The sequence below is a fragment of the Mercenaria mercenaria genome, chromosome 14 (genome assembly GCF_021730395.1).
Source record: "Mercenaria mercenaria strain notata chromosome 14, MADL_Memer_1, whole genome shotgun sequence".
Taxonomy (NCBI): domain Eukaryota; kingdom Metazoa; phylum Mollusca; class Bivalvia; order Venerida; family Veneridae; genus Mercenaria; species Mercenaria mercenaria.
In genome coordinates this window covers 24,978,803-25,001,623 of record NC_069374.1, presented here as the reverse complement: position 1 = coordinate 25,001,623, position 22,821 = coordinate 24,978,803, and the positions used below count along the sequence as shown (strand labels likewise).

The following is a 22,821-nucleotide window of genomic DNA, read 5'->3' as shown; positions in this document are numbered from 1 at the left end:
CCATTTAAGGGGTGAACAATTGATGCAAGTTTTATGAAAATCCTTCCTGCAGCTGAGAAAATATGGCGTGAGCAACAACATACATTCAATTGACCTTAATCCTGGACCCAGAGACCTGTGTCTCACTTAACCCTTTTGTCTTGACAAAAAGGTTATTCAAATATCTGAACAGCCGAAGTATCTATTGTATGATTGTGTGGGTATCATGAATACAAACTTACCCATAGCACCAAAGAAATCATTTCCAAGGAAAGGAAAGCCTGGTCTGTTTGCAAGTACAATCATTCTGAAATCTGGATGGGACACTATCACCTGGTCTGATGGTTTCATACCAGAGTTGGCTGAAATATATATATAATGTGCCTTGTATAAGCAATACGCCCCAAGTAAACACTTAGTAAAAAATTTCAACAGTCCAACAAGAATAAATTCTGAATAAATTATTTGAACAGTACGAAGGTGTGATAATTCTTTCGAATACCACCTGGCTGAGTGTGATTTGTTTCCACAAACACTTGTACTGACAAGCATCCAGGCAACTGACAGTAGACCCTTATAAAGAACTCAGTGAAAAAGCATGTGTTTGTAAATGATTAGAAAACAAAAACAAGACGGCCATGATGGCCCTATATCGCTCACCTGAGTAGAGTTGCTTGCTTGAACAAATTTCTTAGCTAAAGCTTTAAGATCTAGGCCTTCTGCTTTATTTTTAGCAAATTTATGAAGATTTCCCTATGCACAATCAAGTAACCCTGGGGCGGGGTCAATTTGACCCTCGGGGTCAAGATTTGAACAAATTTTGTAGAGGTCCACTAGGCAATGCTACATGTCAAATATCTAAGCTCTAGGTCTTCTGGGTTTTTTTTTTAGAAAATTTTGAAGATTTTTCTATGTACAATCAAGTAACCCCATGGGGCGAAGCCAATTTGACCCCGGGGTCATGATTTGAACAAATTTTGTAGAGGTCCACTAGGCAATGCTACCTGTCAAATATCTAAGCTCTAGGCCTTCTGGTTTATTTTTAGAAATTTTTTGAAGATTTTCATATGTAAAATCAAGTGACCCCTGGGGCCGGGTCAATTTTGACCCCTGGGGTCATGATTTGAACAAATGTTGTAGAGGCCCACTAGGCCATGCTACAAGTGAAATATCTAAGCTCTAGGCCTTCTGGTTTATTTTTAGAAAATTTTTGAAGATTTTCATATGTAAAATCAAGTGACCCCTAGGGCGGGATCAATTTTGACCCCGGGGTCATGATTTGAACAACTTTAGAATAGTAGAGGTCCACTAGGCAATGCTACATGTCAAATATCTAAGCTCCAGGGTTTATGCTTTTTGAGAGGAAGATTTTTTAAGATTTTCCTATGTACAATCAAGTAACCCCTGGGGCGGGGTCAATTTTGACCCTGGGGTCATGATTTGAACAAACTTGGTAGAGGTTCACTAGGCAATGCTTCACACCATACATCTAAGCTCTAGGGCCTCTGGTTTTTGAGAAGAAGATTTTTTTAAGATTTTCATATGTAAAATCAAGTGAACCCTGGGGCGGGGTCAATTTTGACCCCGGGGTCATGATTTAAACAAATTTTGTAGAGGTCCACTAGGCAATGCTACATGTCAAATATCTAAGATCTAGGCCTTCTGGTTTATTTTTAGAAATTTTTTGAAGATTTTCATATGTAAAATCAAGTGACCCCTGGGGCGGGGTCATTTTTGACACCGGAGGTCATGATTTGAACAATTTTAGTAGAGGTCCACTAGGCAATGCTACATGTCAAATATCTAAGCTCTAGGGCTTCTGCTTTTTGAGAAGAAGATTTCTTAAGATTTTCCTATGTAAAATCAAGTGAGCCCTGTGGGGGTCATGATTTGAATAAACTTGGTAGAGGTCCTCTAGGCAATGCTTCACACCAAATATCTAAGCTCTAGGGCTTCTGGTTTTTGAGAAGAAGATTTTTAAAGTTTATCCTTTCGGTAGCCATGGCAACCAGAGTTCTCCATGGAATTCAATTCTTTGAACAATTTTGAAAGGGGGCCACCCAAGGATCATTCCTGTGAAGTTTGGTGTAATTCTGATTTTTTTACAAATTGTTGACGGACGACGGACGACGCACGACGGATGACAGACATCAAGCAGTCACAATAGCTCACCTTGTCACTTCGTGACAGGTGAGCTAACAAGAGCTGTCAGTGGACAGCGCGCTCGACTATTCTCAGTGCTTGATAGTATGATATAAGCTATGAGTAAAACTTTAACATTACAATAAGCATATTCTAAGTCGAAAAGGGGCCATAATTCAGTCAAAATGCTTGATAGAGTTGCCCCCTCCTTTTTACAGACTGGGGTTATGATGATAAACAAGTATGCAAAATATCAAAGCAATATCTCAATAGACTTTGAAAATATTTGGGGTGGTACGCAAACTTTAACATTTGTGTGACGCTAACGCTCATGCCGACGCCGGGGCGAGTAGAATAGCTCCCCTATTCTTCGAATAGCCAAGCTAAAGAAAAACTTACATGCTGACTTTTAAGTTTTTTGTTTTTTAACTATCTCGTGTTGCAGTTTTCTGTATAATAAAATAAATACTACAGGCCAGTGAGGGTGTAAGGGGATATTGTCAACCACTGAAAACTTCTAGTGCCTCACAACATCTCATATCACCATCACTTGCCTGTGTTTTATTTCATTACTGACATAATTCTTGTATGTTTGATTGTTTCTAACTGATTTAAAGCTACTTCTTCACAGTTCTAAAACCATCATTAACTTACGATTTTGATACAAAATGTACAAATGACGGTGAAATAACAAGACACATGCAGAACATCGAGTTTTGTAAACATTTCCAAAGCACATTTTCGAACTCATTTTTTGTGCTTTACAGAAAGTAAGCATAATTATTTGTATGTCTGTTAATTTACAAAGAACTTGCTTGACAAATTGTAAGCAGACTCCATTTTCACAAAATCAAGGGAGCCATTAAAATCATGGAAACCTTGGATAACTAGAACATGTTGTTCATCCTCTTGCCGCCTTGAGTCATCAGTTTAACTGTATAGCAATTTTTCAAAACATTAACAGCTTTAACATTTTGTTATTGAATTTGTGACCCCACTACAACAGTAACATGTTCTACCTACTGACCTAGTTAGGAAGGCAAAAGTAACATATGAGTCGCACCATGAGAAAACCAATATAGTGCATTTACAACCAGCATGGATCCAGACCAGCCTGCGCATCCGCGCAGTCTGGTCAGGATCCATGCTGTTCGCTAACAGTTTCTCTAATTGCAATAGGGTTTTGAAAGCGAACAGCATGGATCCTGACCTGACTGCGCAGATGCGCAGGCTGGTCTGGATCCATGGCATGGCTCAATTATAATATGAAGCTTAAATAAGTAACTCTGTGAAATACCTGCAACTATTCTTCTGCCATCAGCTAGATGCATTTCCCCGCTCTCTACCAATGTTTTCAATATACAGGTCACATTTGTCGGGGCCTTGTCTGCCTCATCTACAACTAACACATGACCAAGTTTAACTGCCCTCACCTGAAAATAAACAATAGCTGTCAGTGGACAGCGTGCTCGACTATTCTCAGTGCTTGATAGTATAATATAAGCAATGAGTAAAACTTTAACATTACAATAAGCATATTCTAAGTCGAAAAGGGGCCATAATTCAGTCAAAATGCTTGATAGAGTTGTCTCCTCCTTTATATAGACTGGGGTCATGATGGTAAACAAGTATGCAAAATATGAAAGCAATATCTCAATGGACTTTGAAAATATTTGGGGTTGTACGCAAACTTTAACATTTATTCTAAGTCGAAAAAGGGCCATAATTCAGTCAAAATGCTTGACAGAGTTGCCTCCTCCTTTTTACAGACTGGGGTCATGATGGTAAACAAGTATGCAAAATATGAAAGCAATAGTCGACCTAAAAATAATACTTCTGAGGAAAAACATAAGAAATGCTGACTCTTAAGTGTCTCCTCATTATATTAATCTTTACCCTGCTAAAGGGGGGGTCCCAGTTAGGTGTCTGCGCAAAATGTTTTTTGATTTTATTTATAATTTGTGGTAATATACCTACATGTATTAAGTTTCATTAACAAGTGTTACTGTTACCAGTTTTGACTTACTTTTATAGATATTCACATTTAAAGTGGGTTGGGTAATCTGACATGTGACCAGCCAGGAACACAATTTCTGTTATTTTTTTAAAAATGGTTCAAACTTTTTACCTGAAACTTTCATGATAAAATGACTAAGCAATGGCCATTCACACAACATGTTGCATTTTAAATTGTACTGAAATTCAGAATACTTTTTTCATCACAGAGCCACAAAGTGGTCTAATCAAATTTACTGATTTTCAATGGACGAACTTTACCAAAAAGCTAAAACATTTTTCATTAGTTGAGATATTAAGGTGTTATTTTCAGCAGATATTGTAAACTAAATAAACATTAAAACGACAGTATATCAGTGCACTCTGATTAATATTGGAAGAGTGGTACACTCTCAAACTGGGAAAAAGTGGGTGGGGTAAATAAATATTCAAAGCAACACTAGAAAAATTGTGCAGTTGTTAAGAAATGGGCTCAGATTGTCTATTACTATCTTAATTTTATTAAATACAGCATTGATTGATAAATTAACAAAAAATGTCCCACTTTATACATGTGTGTCATGGAAAAAGCATGGACCTTGAACATGACATGTAGACAAACCAAATTAACCCTGAAAGCTCAAAGTATTTAACAAAAGGTTTTGCCTGAGGCAGTATATTTTTAGGAAAGCTATTGTTCAAATTAACATTAAATTTTCTGCATTGATTTTTCCATGGCACACATGTATAAAGTCTTATTAAAGAGAAAAAAATTTTGTTTTGAATTTATCAACCAAGTCTGTATTTAATAAAACTAGAATGTGTCTGTAGGACACATGGTGTGTCCCCCCCCCCCCCCCCCCCCCCCCCCCCCCCCCCCACCTCCGACTGGTACATTTGTCACAAATAAGGGGAAATAATTCAAATGTTTGCAGTCTTAATGGGGTATAGTCTCAAAAAAAAAATGAAAATGATTCATTATTCTATACCTTATACTTTTTGAGCTATGAGCATCACAAACAAAAAATCCACTTTTTTGGCCATTTCAAGGGCCATAACTCTGTAATGAATGCTAAAATTCTCAAGAAGAATGCCATGTGTGCAAAGGTCACATTATGATAAAGACTCAAGCAAGGTTTCATGAATTTACATTTAAATACTTCTGAGTTAGGCACCGAGAATACTTCTGAGTAAGGCACATAATTAGGTAAAACTGTGCATTTTTTTACTAATTCAGTGGCCATAACTCTGGAAATAGGGGGCAGACCCAGATAAAAAATAGTAGGTGCGCAAGTTCATATCATAATAAACACTCATCAATTTATATCAAATACTTTTTGAGCTAGGCGTGTCACAAGGTGAAAATGTGCATTTTTGACTATTTCAGGGGCCATAACTCTAGGAATAGGGCGCGGACCCAGATTAAAAATGGGAGATGCGCAAATTCATATCATGATTAAGACTAATGCAAGGTTTCATGAATCTATATCAAATACTTTTTGAGCTAGGCGTGTAACATTGTGAAAATGTGCATTTTTTACTATTTCAGGGGCCATAACTCTAGAAATAGGGGCGGAGCCAGACGAAAAAATAGGAGGTGTGAAAGTTCATATCATTATAAAGACTCATGCAAGATTTCATCAATTTATATCAAATACTTTTTGAGCTAGGCATGTCACAAGGTGAAAATGTGCATTTTTTACTATTTCAGGGGCCGTAACTCTAAAATTAGGGGGCGGAGCCAGACGAAAAATAGAAGGTGCGCAAGTCCATATCATGATAAAGACTCTTGCAAGGTTTCATCAATTTATATCAAATACTTTTTGAGCTAGGCACGTCACGAACTTCGGACGGACGCACTGACGGATGGACGGACGGACGCACGGACAAGAGCAAATCTATATGCTCCACCACTCATGGGGGCACAATTAAGATAGTAATAGACAATCTGAGGCCATTTCGTAACAAATGCACAAATTTTGTAGTGTTGCTTCGAATATTTATTTACCCCACCCACTTTTACCCAGTTTGAGAGTGTACCACTATTCCAATATTAATCAGAATATACTGATATACTGTCATTTTAATGTTTATTTAGTTTACAATATCTGCTGAAAATAACACCTTAATATCTCAACTAATGAAAAATGTTTTAGCTTTTTGGTAAAGTTCGTCCATTGAAAATCAGTAAATTTGATTAGACCACTTTGTGGCTCTGTGATGAAAAAAGTATTCAGTACAATTTAAAATGCAACATGTTGTGTGAATGGCCATTGCTTAGTTATTTTATCATGAAAGTTTCAGGTAAAAAGTTTGAACCATTTTTAAAAAAATAGCAGAAATTGTGTTCCTGGCTGGTCACATGTCAGATTACCCAACCCACTTTAAATGTGAATATCTATAAAAGTAAGTCAAAACTGGTACCAGTAACACTTGTTAATGAAACTTAATACATATAGGTATATTATAACAAAGTACAAATAAAATCAAAAAACATTTTGCGCAGACACCTAACTGGGACCACCCCTTTCTATAATGAACTTGTCCATCTTTCAATCTGGACAGTACCATTAACTGTTGACAGGGGTGTTTCCATTTATTCTAAGTCGAAAAGGGGCCATAATTCAGTCAAAATGCTTGATAGAGTTGCCTTCTCCAACTAGCAGGTTAAAGATTAGGTAGGTACCTGGGTATAAGTACCAACCGTCTGTAAGCCAGCATGGCTCACCACATGAAAACTTCTACACCTTTGCCAGGTTTTGACCACACAGCAGTGATGGTCAGGTTAACTGAACAACCCATAAAAGTGTTATGTTGATCTTTCCTTGATTATCAATCATGTAAATGTTTCTGTGTAAGAGCACTGAATACAAGGATTAATCTATTCTGACATGTTTGCTTATGTCCATTCATTTACAAATATTAATTAAAAAACAGAAAGGTGAACAACTTACTAGAGGAGAATCTTCATAAATGATGACACCATCTTGAACAGTGGGCTGCAAGGTGAGTGTCTGTACTGTGGTATCTCTGAAACAAGAAACACGGGTTTGGGCATTTCACATATTGTCAAGTGTATCATACACATTGTTTAGTTTACACTGTATTCAATTTACATATTAGCATGACTACCAAGAATTAGCTACAATCATATTTAGTTAACTCTATACTATAATTGCATGAAATCTTTACAATTTCAAAGATCCTTAATTTATGAATATAAAAATATGGACCTGACCCTAGCAGGTTTCAAACTGCCAATTCCAGGCTGAGTTGTAGATAAGTTATCTGCCACACCATCAATCATTTGTAACTACCAGTAAATCAAAATTGAAAATATTACTAATTTTTTGTTTTATGTTTTAATACTGTAATATCATTAATATTCTTGGGGGACTAATTTTGATGGATTTCGTGGTTGAGTTAATCCTTGAAATTTAATCCCAACGAACAAGTAAAATTCCCATTCATTCTATGTTCAAAAGTTGAAATCCACAAATTCATATCCCTACGAAATTGCCATCTTGACCAAAACCACGAAATTTCATGCCCACAAAATAAATGATTTTACAGCATTGTTCTTTGAGTTTTTTCTATCTACACTCCTTTTCCAAAGCAGATAAGTCAATGATAGCTAAAGCCACAACCTACATGTATATAGCTGCCTCTTGCACATTACCTATGTAACTGTATATATTCTCTAGGTCTGTTGAGAAGATGTAGGAATCTATCAACAATCTTATTCTTGCCAACACCTTGGTTACCGACCAGCAGTAGTTGTTCTCCAAGTATAAAATCTTTTACCATGTCCTCCATTACTGATAAATGCTGAAAAACAGGAAGTTTTAAAATCAATTTAAGCATTACACTGATTCTTTTTTATAGGCCAGGTAATGTAACTGGATGTTTGCTTCACAAAAGCTCAACATTTTTTAAGTCATCCTAACCAGTATTCCTGGATTCTACACCTGCACTAACTTATTTTCTGGCACCAAAGCAACTGCTGGCATACCGCCTCTAGTATTATTTAGAAAACAAAAAATGTTAATGCACTGCCTGAGAATAAGTAACTACAAGGCACTGCATTTGATTAACCCTTACCCTGCTAAATTTCTATAATGAACTTGTCCATCTTTCAATTTGGACAGTACTATTAACTATTAAAAGGGGTGCACACCAGATACTGAATGGCAAACAGTGCAGGAGATGATGAGACTGCATGGATGTGCAGGCTGATCATGATCTGCACGGGTCGCAAAGGTAGAATCAAACGTGTTCAGAATCATAAGGGATAATTGCCGTTAAAAGCATTTACCTGCAAGTATTCCTAGATTCAACAGTAGAACAAACTTGTTCTCCAACTCAAGTTGCTGACATCATTCCCATATAAATCAGTTAGAAAACGAGCGTAATACATTTGATCAGATTGTAATAAAAATGTTTACCTCATCTAATAGCTGTTACAGTATAAGCAATGCATTTCTGATGTCACCAATGAAGGTCTACATTTATTTTTAATTTTTCATTGGGTTTAACATCACTCCGACACAATTTTAGGTCATATGGCAACTTTTCAGCTTTGATGGTGGAGGAAGACCCTAGCAGCCCCTCTGCGCATTATTTCATCACGGGCAAGTACCTAGGTAAAACCACTGATCTTCTGTAAACCAGAATGATGGATGGCTTCCTCACATGAATAATTCCATGACTCAATTGAGGCTCAAACCCACATCAGTGAGGGGTAAGTGAGGTCCGCCATTCAAAAATGGCGCAAGTTTCAATATGCAGACAAACAATCTGTCATGTGAAACTGTATTAATAGTCTGAAAATCCAGGGCCGATTTCTGCTTTTTTGAACATACCTGTGCATTTTCATAGAACAGTACATCAGGAACTTTAGTTCTGTTTCCGGGGTTATATACATCAACTTCTGTATTGCCTATCCGTAACTTGTTATCCTTTATTTCACCTGTAATATTTCGAAATTGTTACAATAGGTGTTATATTGGTCATGCTGGCCTGTGCATCTGTAATGACCAGGAATGTTGGAAACTGCCTAATCCAATTAAGCTTTTATTTCTCACAACACATTGCTCTTCAAATCTTACTTTCAGTAAATTCCGAATCAGGATTAAATGTTTATTAGACAAATATGGATATCAGCAAAACAAAAGGTGGGTTACTTTATAAAGATACAGAAAGTAAATTCATTCATTTTCCTTATAACTGAATATTCCATTTCAAGAAAACTTGATTCATATTTTTTCAACACCAAATAAAGGGAGGCAATTCTTCTGTTTTTCACCACTGACTCAAATTAATATTCATTCATATTACAGAGAAAACAAAATTTAAACATGATATAAAGTTAGCTGATATAAAGACTAGCATGCAAAAGTTCAAAAGAATGTTGTCTTGAATAAAATTAGAAAACATGCAATCATCCTACACTGTTAGATATATCAATTTATTTACTACAGTTTAAAGGTGGTGACCATCAGTGCCCACATGATAACATCTTTTCCAATATCCACAAAGATTTGCTTTTTCTTGTTTTTTTTGTTTTTTTGTTAGGTTTAACGTTGCATTGACACAATTATAGGTTATATTGCGACTTTCTAGCTTTGATGTTGGAGGTAAATCCCTGGTGCACCTCTGTGCCCGGGCGGGCACCTGGGTAGAATCACCGACCTTATGTAAGCCAGCTGGATGACTTTCTCACATGAAGAATTCAGTGACCCGAGTAAGAAACAAAGGTGAGGGTCAATTTGAAGTCAGCACACGCCCACCAAGGCCCTTAATACCCACATAGAAAAACAAGAGTTTGTTCTACCTTGTTTTTAAGTTTCCAAATTATTCATACAGTTTAGCTGTCAGATGTAACCAAGGCAATACTAGTGTAAAGACCCAAAACCTCCCCTGCACCACTACAGTCAAACTTGTGCTAGCGACCACCCGTGAATAGTGACAACCGCTAAACAACGACCGGTCTCTGGTCCCCCCATAGAAAAATGCTCATAAAAAGGCCGTGAATAGCGACCACCTGGCGATCACAACCAGCGATCTGCCAAATTGATTCTCAAGGGTCATATTTGCCCCCCAATAACGACCAAGATGGACCGTTCCGGCTTGAAAATATTTGAAATCCGCCGAATTTTCACGACTTTCGCCTTATAGCAAACATAATAATTACTGCTTGATTGAAAATTTGCAAGTTTGCACCGGCCGAATTAATACATAGAACATAAAGAATGCAAGAAGCTGTAAAAATACTTTTTATCAGCATGATAATGGCTAACTGAAAAGTGACCCTTCCCCCCGAATAAAGACCACCTGTGAACAAAGACCACTTTTGCTTGTTCCGAAGAGTGGTCTTTGTTCACAGGTTTGACTGTATATCCATCTGTTTGTAACTTACAGGTTATAGATTTCTCTATGCCGTCTACAGAGTGTTGTTCAGAGCTGATTTTAATTATACCCGATTCTTCTAAAGCTTGTTCTAATGCCGACTTTGCAAGACGAGGTAAAAATCTAAAACATACAAGGTATCATATAGTATTGTTTTATAAAATATAACAAGCTACACATAAAAAAACAGCACTACTAAAATACATGTATGATGCAAAGTTTGCTTGTTTGTTTTGGGTTTAACACCATTTTTCAACAGTATTTCAGTTATATAAAAATGGGCAGTTAACCTAACCAGTGTTTCTGGATTCTCTACCAGTACAAACCTGTTCTCCACAAGTAAAAGTCAACTTCCCCACATGAATCAGAGGCAGAGGATAAATTATGTCAGACACAATGTCTTTTATCAAATTATTATGGAGAACATGCGCCTTTGATCAGAGATCAAACACACAACCCCGTGATATGTAGATCTGCGCTCTCCCTCTTGAGCTAAGTGGGTGGTCATAATGCAAATTCAACAGTAACTGAACGATAATCTTAAAATGCACCATAAGTTGAAAAGACGGTTTTGAATGCATAAAATGTTTAAGCCTTGGTTATTCAATTCTATAACTTGAACTAGATAGGCACATATTTAGAAATATCAGCTGGATAACGATTAAGATACTGGATACTGATTAAGGAGGAATCTGTTACCATGGTGATATCTATGGAACATACTTACCTAGCTAAACATGCTTTCTGTATAACACCATACAGATCTTCAGATGGAAAGCTAGCCAAGCGTTTCGCAACTCGGATCAACTGTCTGGTTGACAAAGAGGATGCTATAGAAGACACCTAAACATTGAAATAAAAACATCTATAATTATCAGTTTGTAATAAAGAACAAAAATATCTATTAGCATAAGAATAAAAAAATTAATGCTGTTTAACAATTAACTATGACAGAAACAACAAGACTTCTGCCAAGGAATAACCAGATGGGACATTTGTCTTATTTGCTGCCAAAGTAACACTTTTTTACATTGAAACTTAATTGATGAACTTGCATATTCTCCAAATAACTACTGGTAACCATCTAAAAAATGGGTTTCATGAAAAATGTTCTTGTACTTTTTTTTACGAAATTTCATGATAACTCTCTGGCATCTTTTAAGTTATCACAGAATCCACATTTCTGTTTTTTTTTTGTTTGTTTTTTTTTTGTCGAGGGGGTTGGGGGGAGGGGGTGCAATTTAACTTTTGCATATTGAATCCCAGTTTCAGCTATGGATATATGATTAAATTTTTACTTTGCCCTTTATTACTTCCTCAAACCTGGTATAAAGCTGGTATATTCTGAAAGCCAGCTGATTTCCTCAAAAGACAAAAATCATAGTACTGGACTCACAGGATGATTCAAAGCCAGACTGGCTATAACTACTTTAACATCAAGTTTCATAATACTAACAAGGTTCACTTGTTCAAAATACTGAATCAGCAATTCATCTGAATGAGTTTAGAGTGTCTCTAAACTGATTATTTTTATAAATTACATGTTTTATCACATAATATAATCACTTACTGTAGGATCATTAGAATTTCTGAGTTGATGTGAGAACTGCAGCAGCTTTGTAAGATCTGGACAATGTGGTACCTGCAAAACATACACAGATTGATACTTTAGTAAAGCTGAGGATCAAAGCAACATACTAGTAAATCTTTACCTTGCTAAATTTCTAAAATGGATTGGTCCATCATTCAATTTTGGCTGTACCAGTCATTATGAAAATGGGTTTTTACTGAAAATTTACTGACTGAATAGTAAACAGTGCAGATCAAGATCAGCCTGCACTTATGAGCGGTATAAGTAAGATATGTTTGAACTAATTTAGTCAATGAAAATATTATTAATACACACTGAAAAGGCAATCACATTTTAGATTTTTAGATGATGGTAAAAGCATTATCAATCTAGAGGATTCATTTTTACATGAACTTCTTTTTTTTTATCTTTAGAAATTTCAATCTACAAATTCACTTTGTAACAAATTCATGAACCCTTGAAATTGCTGTTTTTGTCCAAACCACAAACATTTTATGCCAACAAAGTAAAAGTTTTCACATACCAGCTGGGAGATGACAGCTTGTTCTTCATTCTGGGTCAAAGGTCGCATATTGTGGTAGAGGAACATGGTCAAAATTTCTGGACTGAGCCACTGCTGGTTACTACTGCCGACCACTGGGGGCTCGGCTAGAGCAAGAATTCTAAATCCTGGGTGTATACTTAGAATATGTCTGAAATAAATAAGCCTTTCTCTGTCATATCATTAACTTTATGACACTGCAAAAATCGCCTGCTACACGAGTTGACAAATCGGATAAAGAAACAGGATATTATTTTCTTTTAACAAAAAAAAAGTCTGCAAATTGTAGCAACTAAACTGCTAGAAGTGAAATACGAAAGTGCTGATCATGGGCTAAAATTAAAAATGCTACTAAAATTTTGCTGACCAATCAAAAAGAAACTGCAGCACCTGACTGGTTATTTAGCACAGTTTTCAAAACTGCCTAATGGTGAGGTAATATTCTAAGACTGGTCACCAAAAATAAGATTTGGAGCCTTAAAGCCCCTACTTTTACTGCTCTGGTAGTAAATTTTGCAGGAGGAGCCTATCAAATAACAATGCTATTCTGGGCTTTCTGTCAGCTATAAACAGCAAAAATAGCTCCCTTTCAATGATTCACAAGCAAATGTAAACAGTGGGCAGTTGAAGTTTTGATGGTTACAAATTAACAGTAACCATACTTTGTGTATCCAAAAAACTCTACTTTGTAAGTTTTTGTTTAAACAAAAGTTAAACCAATTGATAAAGAATGTTTCAATGTGTATTTATGCAATCTTTTATAACTTTTTATTCAGTAGTTAATTCAAAATTTTAAAAAAAGGGCTCTCTGATGTGAAGCATGCATAATTCATATAAAAACCTGCCCCAGCGCCATCTTCTGGCTTTTATATGGCAGTTGGGGGTTTAAGCCTGATCACTACATTACAGTTAACTAGTGAATCGTGACCTTTAAAATGTAAAATTTAATGTACATCTAGGGTGTTATATATCTGTGTTTGTATAATTGTGTTTTCAGTAGGGTTAAGTACATCTGTACTAAAACGAACCTCTCAGCCATTTCAGCATCCGTTAAGTCATGTTCCGCTTTAATGGCATCATATCTCTCTTTCCCAAGCAACCTTGTACCATCAAATAACTGGAGCTCACGATCATGTACTAGTCTGTCAAGAAATATATCAAATACAATTGTTACAATTTGTTATGTTTTAAATCAATAAAAGGTTACCTCAACTCCATACTGAATAGTTTTAACTACAAACTGAAGAGTTATTACTCCATACAAAACAGGCTGCAAATAAATAATTTATCATAAATGTTTCAATGACATAAACTTAAGACAGTGTCAATCAAATTGAACCACTGTGAAACACCGCTTGCTCAAGTCAAGCATAGATGACTCGATCATCCAACCAGCAATTCATGTGTCTCCAGAAATTTTCCATTTATTTTCTGTGGTTGGATCATACAAAACCATGGTAACATTTCGCTAAGCTCCTTGCCATTCGAATGACTGTTTTACATCTAACATAGAACAATACTGTTAAACAGCATATTTCATGTACTAAATGTGTACTTTCGCTACAGACATACTTATCTTACACAACAGTATAAGAAATAGTGGAAGAAAATTCAAAATTCACATGACATAGTATTATAACGTAAGTTTTACTGACAAGTTAAATCGTACTAAGTGGAACTGTTTTTCTAGTACAAATCACACTCTTGTTATGTAAATCAGAAAAACATGTACATCAGTAAGTAGCGCAAGACAGATGATTTTCATAAAGTCACTCTTATAAACAAGTTTCATTGAAAATTTGCATTCACCTCTGTAAGACGGAGAAAGAGCCTGCATTAATTCTATGTACTCCATCCAGCACTGCCAAACTGCCCTCTAGTGCTGCTGTGACCAGGGGAGACAATCTCCATGCGGTATCTCCATTAGATAAGGTTGTTCTCTGTTGTAACAGGTCACGTGATGTCATATCCTGTCAATTACAGAAGATTATTTCATTAGACTTAGTCAGTCGCAATCTTAATTTAGTTTATCTACCTTGTCAAAGACTGAGTTCATTTTAATAAAACCGTTTGCTTGTGTGAAAGAGAAGACTTTGTAATGGAGCTGTAGACACTTCAAGAATATACTTTCTTGCATACCAGACTAAGATTTTTGGTGATTTCACCAGTGCTGGAAAACTCCACCCCAGGGTGTAAGATGACTCTCATGCTGTAAATGATGTGTAACAAACTACATCTGCGTAGTAATTTGTGTAGTAATAATTATGTTTTACGTAAAAAGGGATAAAAATCAAATACCTTGACAGTTTCTCTTCGTTCCTTATAACATATTTCTCGATTAAAAAAAGTCATTTAACAGAAAAAACATAACGTTTAACAGCAGATTATAAAACAAAACCAGAACTATTACATTGTTTTAGTCTATGTAACGACATGACGTACTTCCTGTTTACGGACGTAAAGTTCCTGTGCTTTGTCAATACGCTACTATATTAAAACAAGAGGGCAATGATGGCTCTATATCGCTCATCAGAGTTGATCTGGCCTACCGACCTAATTTTTGACCCCAAATGACCAAGTTTCAAATTTGACCTAAAGATCATCAAGACAAACATTCTGACCAAGTTTCATATAGATTGAGTCACAACTGTTGCCTTTAGAGTGTTCACAAACTTTTCCTTTGATTTGACCATGTGACCTAGTTTTTGAACCCAAATGACCCAGATTAAAACTGGACCTAGAGATCATCAAGACAAACATTCTGACCAAGTTTCATAAAGATTGAGTCAAAATTGTGGCCTCTAGAGTGCTCACAAGCTTTTCCTTTGATCTGGCCTACTGACCTAGTCTTTGTTCCCATATGACCCAGTTTCGAATTTGACCTAGAAATCATCATGATAAACATTCTGGCCAAGAATCATAAAGACTGGGTCACAACTGTGGCCTCTAGAGTGTTCACAAGCTTTTCCTTTGATTTGACCGTGTGACCTAGTTTTTGAACCCACATGACCCAGATTCGAACATGACCTATAGATTATCAAGACAAACATTCGGATTAATTCCCATGAGTTTCAAACTTAAATTGTGGTCTCTACAGTGCTGAAAAGGTTTTCCTTTGATCTGGCCTACTGACCTAGTTTTTGATCCCACATGACCCAGTTTCAAATCTGACCCAGAAATCATCAAAACAAACATTCTGACCAAGTTTCATAAAGATTGAGTCAAAATTGTGGCCTCTAAAGTGTTCACAAGCTTTTCCTTTGATTTGACCGGGTGACCTAGTTTTTGACCCCACATGACCCAGATTCGAACTTGACCAAGTTTCATAAATATTGGGTCACATCTGTGGCCTCTAGACTGTTCACAAGCTTTTCCTTTGATCTGGCCTACTGACCTAGTTTTTGACCAGTTTCGAACTTGACCTAAAGATCATCAAGACAAACATTCTGATCAAGTTTCATAAAGATTGAATCAAAATTGTGGCCTCTAAAGTGTTCACAAGCTTTTCCTTTGACTTGACCAGGTGACCTAGTTTTTGACCCCACATGACCAAGATTCGAACTTGACCAAGTTTCATAAATATTGGGTCACAACTGTGGCCTCTAGACTGTTCACAAGCTTTTTCTTTGATCTGGCCTACTGACCTAGTTTTTGACCCCACATGACCCAGTTTCAAACTTGACCTAAAGATCATCAAGACAAACATTCTGACCAAGTTTCATAAAGATTGAATCAAAATTGTGGCCTCTAAAGTGTTCACAAGCTTTTCCTTTGACTTGAATGGGTGACCTAGTTTTTGACCCCACATGACCCAGATTAGAACTTGTCCTAGAAATCTTCAAGACAATCCTTCTGACCAAGTTGCATAAATATTGGGTCACAACTGTGGCCTCTAGAGTATTCACAAGCTTTTCCTTTGATCTGGCCTACTGACCTAGTTTTTGATCCCACATGACCTAGTTTTGAATTCGACCTAGAATTCATCAAGACAAACATTCTGACCAAGTTTCATAAAGATTAAGTCAAAACTGTGGCCTCTAAAGTGTTCACAAGCTTTTCCTTTGATCTGACCAGGTGACCTAGTTTTTGGCCCCACATGACCCAGATTCAAGCTTGACCTAGAAATCATCAAGACAATCATTCTTACCAAGTTTCATAAATATTAGATCACAACTGTGGCCTCTAGAGTGTTTACAAGCTTTTCCTTTGATTTGACCATGTGACCTAGATTTTGAACCCACATGACCAAGATTCGAACACGACCTATAGATTATCAAGACAAACATTCGGATTAATTCCCATGAGTTTCAAACTTAAATTGTGGTCTCTACAGTGCTGACAAGATTTTTCTTTGATCTGGCCTACTGACCTAGTTTTTGACCCCACATGACCCAGTTTCAAATCTGACCTAGAAATCATCAAAACAAACATTCTGACCAAGTTTCATAAAGGTTGAGTCAAAACTGTGGCCTCTAAAGTGTTCACAAGCTTTTCCTTTGATTTGACCAATCATTCTGACCTAGTTTTTGACCCCACATGACCAAGTTTCAAATCTGACCTAGAAATCATCAAAACAAACATTCTGACCAAGTTTCATAAAGATTGAGTCAAAATTGTGGCCTCTAAAGTGTTCACAAGCTTTTCCTTTGATTTGACTGAGTGACCTAGTTTTTGACCCCACATGACCCAGATTCGAACTTGACCAAGTTTCATAAATATTGGGTCACAACTGTGGCCTCTAGACTGTTCAAAAGTTTTTCCTTTGATCTGGCCTACTGACCTAGTTTTTGACCCCACATGACCCAGTTTTGAACTTGACCTAAAGATCATCAAGACAAACATTCTGACCAAGTTTCATAAACTCAAGATTAAATCAAAATTGTGGCCTCTAAAGTGTTCACAAGCTTTTCCTTTGACTTGAATGGGTGACCTAGTTTTTGACCCCACATGACCCAGATTAGAACTTGTCCTAGAAATCTTCAAGACAATCATTCTGACCAAGTTTCATAAATATTGGATCACAACTGTGGCCTCTAGAGTATTCACAAGCTTTTCCTTTGATCTGGCCTACTGACCTAGTTTTTGACCCCACATGACCCAGTTTGAACTTGACCTAGAGATCATCAAGACAAACATTCTGACCAAGTTCATAAAGATTATCAAACTGTGGCCTCTAAAGTGTTGACAAGCTTTTCCTTTGATTGACCTGGGTGACCTAGTTTTTGACCCCACATGACCCAGATTAAACTTGTCCTAGAAATCTTCAAGACAATCATTCTGACCAAGTTTCATAAATATTGGTCACAACTGTGGCCTCTAGAGTTTCACAAGCTTTTCCTTTGATCTGGCCTACTGACCTAGTTTTTGACCCACATGACCCAGTTTCGAACTTGACCTAGAGATCATCAAGACAAACATTCTGACCAAGTTTCATAAAGATTGAGTCAAAATGTGGCCTCTAAGTGTTCACAAGACAATTTTCATTGAGCTAGACCCAGGTGACCGTTTTTGACCCCACATGACCAGACTTCACTTGACACTTCGCCTGTAAGTTTCAATAATATTGACACAAAACTGTGGCCTCTAGATGTTTTAATGTTTTCTTTGATTGGCATCATGAACCTAGATTTTGACCCACATGACCAGTTTGAACCTGACCTAAAAATCAAGACAAACATTCGACCAATTTCATAAACAAGATTAATCAAAATTGTGGCCTCTAAAGTGTTCACAAGCTTTTCCTTTGACTTGAATGGGTGACCTAGTTTTTGACCCCACATGACCCAGATTAGAACTTGTCCTAGAAATCTTCAAGACAATCATTCTGACCAAGTTTCATAAATATTGGATCACAACTGTGGCCTCTAGAGTATTCACAAGCTTTTCCTTTGATCTGGCCTACTGACCTAGTTTTTGACCCCACATGACCCAGTTTGAACTTGACCTAGAGATCATCAAGACAAACATTCTGACCAAGATTCATAAAGATTGAGTCAAAACTGTGGCCTCTAAAGTGTTCACAAGCTTTTCCTTTGATTTGACCGGGTGACCTAGTTTTTGACCCCACATGACCCAGATTAAAACTGGACCTAGAAATCATCAAGACAATCATTCTGACCAAGTTTCATAAATATTGGATCACAACTGTGGCCTCTAGACTGTTCACAAGCTTTTCCTTTGATCTGGCCTACTGACCTAGTTTTTGACCCCACATGACCCAGTTTCGAACTTGACCTAGAGATCATCAAGACTAACATTCTGACCAAGTTTCATAAAGATTGGGTCACAAATGTGGCCTCTAGAGTGTTCACAAGACAAATGTTGATGGACGACAGACGGCGCACGCCGGACGCCGGACAATGACCAGTCACAATAGCTCACCTTGAGCACTTTGCGCTCTGGTGAGCTAAAAAGTGCTATAAAAAAAGCATTTGTTTGAATTTATTTTTACTGTTATTAGTTGAATATGGCATGCAAGAAAAAGATTCAATCACTGGTGGTAGGTACAGACGGAAGTACACGTCTCTCGGGTAACTGTTTAAGCGGTAACTTGGCAGAGCCTCATTTCCGCCAAAAACAGTTACCCTCGAGCCGGATATTCCCATCTGCACCTTCAACCAGTGGAAGAAATCTTATATTAACATTTCAAAATTACCAATAACTATTATAAAATCATCAGTTTTCATGGGGGACTAACTTTCATGGATTTCATGGCTACATCAGTCCACGAAGTTAACAAACATATAAAAATTACATTTATTTTATCCTGAAAATTTGAAATCTACAAATTCATATCCAACGAAACAGCCATTTTTAGCCCAAACCACGAAACTTTATGTCTGTGAAAATAAAAGATTTCTCAGCATATTGCAGAATTATGACAACATTTATACAACAAGAGGGCCATGATGACCCTATATCGCTCACCTGTTATCATTGCATTTGAGGACAAGAAAGTCCTCAGAAAAAATATCTAAATCCAAAGGACAGGAACAACAAAGGGAAGAATTTAAACAAAAAGAAAAAAAAAATTCTTACAAGGCATAGATGTGTCAAAATACACCTAAAAATTGGAGGTACGATCCATGTTGTACCACAGAAAAGTGGTCTCGGTTTTTCCCTACGGCCAATAATAAAAAAGTTACTAAAAATAAGCTATTTATAGTAACGAAAAAGGGAAGTAATTAAAAAAAAAATATATTGTAAATGTGAACAAAAGAAAGATCTGCCAAATAAATCTGTTGACATATATGAAATTTCAGATCAGTATCTTCATTAGTTACGGAGATATACCCATTTTAATTTGAAATAAAGGGAGGTAATTTGACATAAAATCAGTCCATAGTTATCTACCCTGATTGTCTCACTCCAACTAATAACAATAATGAAATTTCAAATACGTCCCATAAGTACTTACTGATATAAATCAATTTTGATTACAATCAGGGGAGGTAATCAGATATAAAATAACTCTGGAACCTACGACTGGATTTGTCATGGAATCCAAGATTTATTGTTGTTGAAGACATTTTGGACATTTGTATCAAATAAAACCATAAATGAAGTCTCTATATGGCTGCAAAAGCCCAAACAGCCAATTTTGGACCTTTAAGGGGCCATAACTCTGGAACCCATGATGGAATCTCGCCAGTTCAAGAAAGGAAGCGAGATCTTGTGGTGATACAAGTTGTGTGCAAGTTTGGTTAAAATCAAATGATAAATGAAGCTACTATTGTGCAGACAAGGTCAAAATAGCTTATTTTGGCCCTTTCAGGGGCCATAACTCTGGAACCCATAATGGGATCTGGCCGATTCAAGAAAGGAACCGAGATCTTATGGTGACACAAGTTGTGTGCAAGTTTGATTAAATTCAAATCATAAATGAAGCTGCTATTGTGCAGACAAGGACAAAATAGCTAATTCTGGCCCTTTCAGGGGCCATAACTCTGGAACCCATAAAGGAATCTGGCCAGTTCAAGAAAGGAACCAAGATCTTATGGTGATACAAGTTGTGTGTAAGTTTGGTTAAAATAAAATCATAAATGAAGCTGCTATTGTGCAGACAAGGTCAAAACAGCTAATTCTGGCCCTTTCAGGGGCCATAACTCTAGAACCCATGATGGAATCTGGCCAGTTCAAGAAAGGAACCAAGATCTTAAGGTGATACAAGTTGTGTGCCAGTTTGGTAAAAATCAAATCATAAATAAAGCTGCTATTGTGCAAACAAGGTCAAAATAGCTAATTTTGGCCCTTTCAGGGGCTGTAACTCTGGAACCCATAATGGGATCTGGCCAGTTCAAGAAAGGAACCGATCTTATGGTGATACAAGTTGTGTGCAAGTTTGGTTAAAATAAAATCATAAATGAAACCACTATTGTGCAGACAAGAAATTGTTGACTCAGGACGGACGGACGGACACACGGACGGACGGACTGACGACGGACGAAGGGTGATCACAAAAGCTCACCTTGTCACTATGTGACAGGTGAGCTAAAAAGTGAAAATAAATAAACTGCCCAAACTAAAATTGTTCTTAAACCTAGTTGAAAAGCAAATTTCATACACTTACAAAATAAAATTTAATTATTTTGACATTAGTTTATAATTTGTTATCATGAAAAAGTTATAAATGTAATTATAGCTTCTTGCATTATTTCATAGATTTCTCTTACCTGATATAACATAATAGGCTCAATATGGTATCCAAGCAGACTGGCAAATCTCTTTATAACTGCTGATTTTCCACAACCCTGAGATATTAACATAAAAAGTTACTAAAGTCTCAACAAGGCAAGTTTATTATTCAAGTATCCAAACACTGAAACAAGTCATGCCGAAAAAAAAGAGTCAGAGCATTGTTACTTAAATCATAGAAAATCTAAATATCTCAGAAAAGAATACAGATACCCATGACTGTTTTAGGTTTCTTTCTTTATGATAAAACCTACATATATAGTAAAAATGAATTGTTCATTGCAAAAAAATTATACAAAATATGCAAGTTGTGTTACATTTTCAGTACAGCTGCGAAATTTTCCCAGGAAATATTTTTCTACATGTAAATGATAGCATTTATATATAACAACTGACTTTTTGCAGGAAATTTTTTTGCCAAATTTTGAAAAATTGGAAAGTAATGTGACTTATTCACTCACAAAGATATCTTATAGTATAAAATTTCCATACCCTAGCTCCTATAACACAGAAGTCTTTTACAAGATGTGACTGCAACATTTCTGCAAGGAGGCCATCATGGTAACTGGTCTGAATGAACTGGTGACTGCCAGACTGACCAATGTCAAGACTGCCTGATTCTACCTGTAAAAAGTGTGAGAAAGATTAATTTATATACCTGTAACTAGAGACTATACTGATGAAGAATATCTTTTTAAACATCACACTAGACAATTAAGCATTTAAAGGCACTGATCTCCAAATTTTGGCTAAAAATGATCTTTCTTTAAAATTGAAGTTTGGGCATATTATGAACATTAGACCATGAGTTTCTGTTTCTAAACTATCTTAAAAATGCCAAATCAAGAAAAAACAAGAGCTGTCCATAAGACAGCCAAGCTCGACTATTCGAAATATTGTCACAGAAGCAGGAAATTATTACCCAAAATGTTAAATATCAAAAGAGTTTTAAGTTCGAAAGGGGACACTTGGCCTAAATGAAGGTCAGAGTTATGGGACTTGGTGCTATCAACTAGTTTTATAACCCCGAAGACACATGTGAAGTTTCAATTCAATATCTGCATTAGTTTTGGAGATAGTAACTTGCATGTAAAACTTTAACCAGAATTTTCTAAGTCCAAAAGGGGGCATAATTTGCTCAAAATACATGTTAGAGTTATGGAACTTGACCCAGTGAAGTTGGTAATTGACCTAGAAAAAGAATAATTAAGTTTCAAAGCTATATGCCTTTAAATGATAGCTGTATGTACTTGCATGCAAAAACTTAACCAAGGTGTGAGGCCGATGCCGACGCCAGGGTGAGTAGAATAGCTAGACTTTTCTTCGAATAGTCAAGCTAAAAACATGCTTAAATAGGGAATCACCAGGACCACTGCAGCAACAAAAATTTTCCAGAATTCTTAACCAACACACCATGGAGGAATACATACTTAAAGGTCGTACAATACAAAGCTTTAACATTCAGACAGAT

At 36.5% G+C, this 22,821-nt stretch overlaps 1 protein-coding gene across 1 annotated transcript in view; it reads right to left on the bottom strand.

Annotated features, from left to right (window-relative positions):
• LOC123526698 (von Willebrand factor A domain-containing protein 8-like) overlaps window positions 1–22,821 on the bottom strand; it is a 106,991-nt gene that overhangs the window by 63,482 nt on the left and 20,688 nt on the right. The window contains exons 11-23 of the mRNA XM_053523090.1: window positions 21,843–21,974; window positions 21,329–21,406; window positions 14,466–14,626; window positions 13,685–13,798; window positions 12,639–12,807; window positions 12,095–12,166; window positions 11,252–11,367; window positions 10,535–10,647; window positions 8,979–9,085; window positions 7,796–7,944; window positions 7,071–7,146; window positions 3,419–3,554; window positions 222–341 (exon numbers count right to left, since the gene is read on the bottom strand). Coding sequence (XP_053379065.1) covers window positions 222–341; window positions 3,419–3,554; window positions 7,071–7,146; window positions 7,796–7,944; window positions 8,979–9,085; window positions 10,535–10,647; window positions 11,252–11,367; window positions 12,095–12,166; window positions 12,639–12,807; window positions 13,685–13,798; window positions 14,466–14,626; window positions 21,329–21,406; window positions 21,843–21,974 — 1,543 coding nt within the window. The remainder of the gene's footprint in view (window positions 1–221; window positions 342–3,418; window positions 3,555–7,070; window positions 7,147–7,795; window positions 7,945–8,978; window positions 9,086–10,534; window positions 10,648–11,251; window positions 11,368–12,094; window positions 12,167–12,638; window positions 12,808–13,684; window positions 13,799–14,465; window positions 14,627–21,328; window positions 21,407–21,842; window positions 21,975–22,821) is intronic.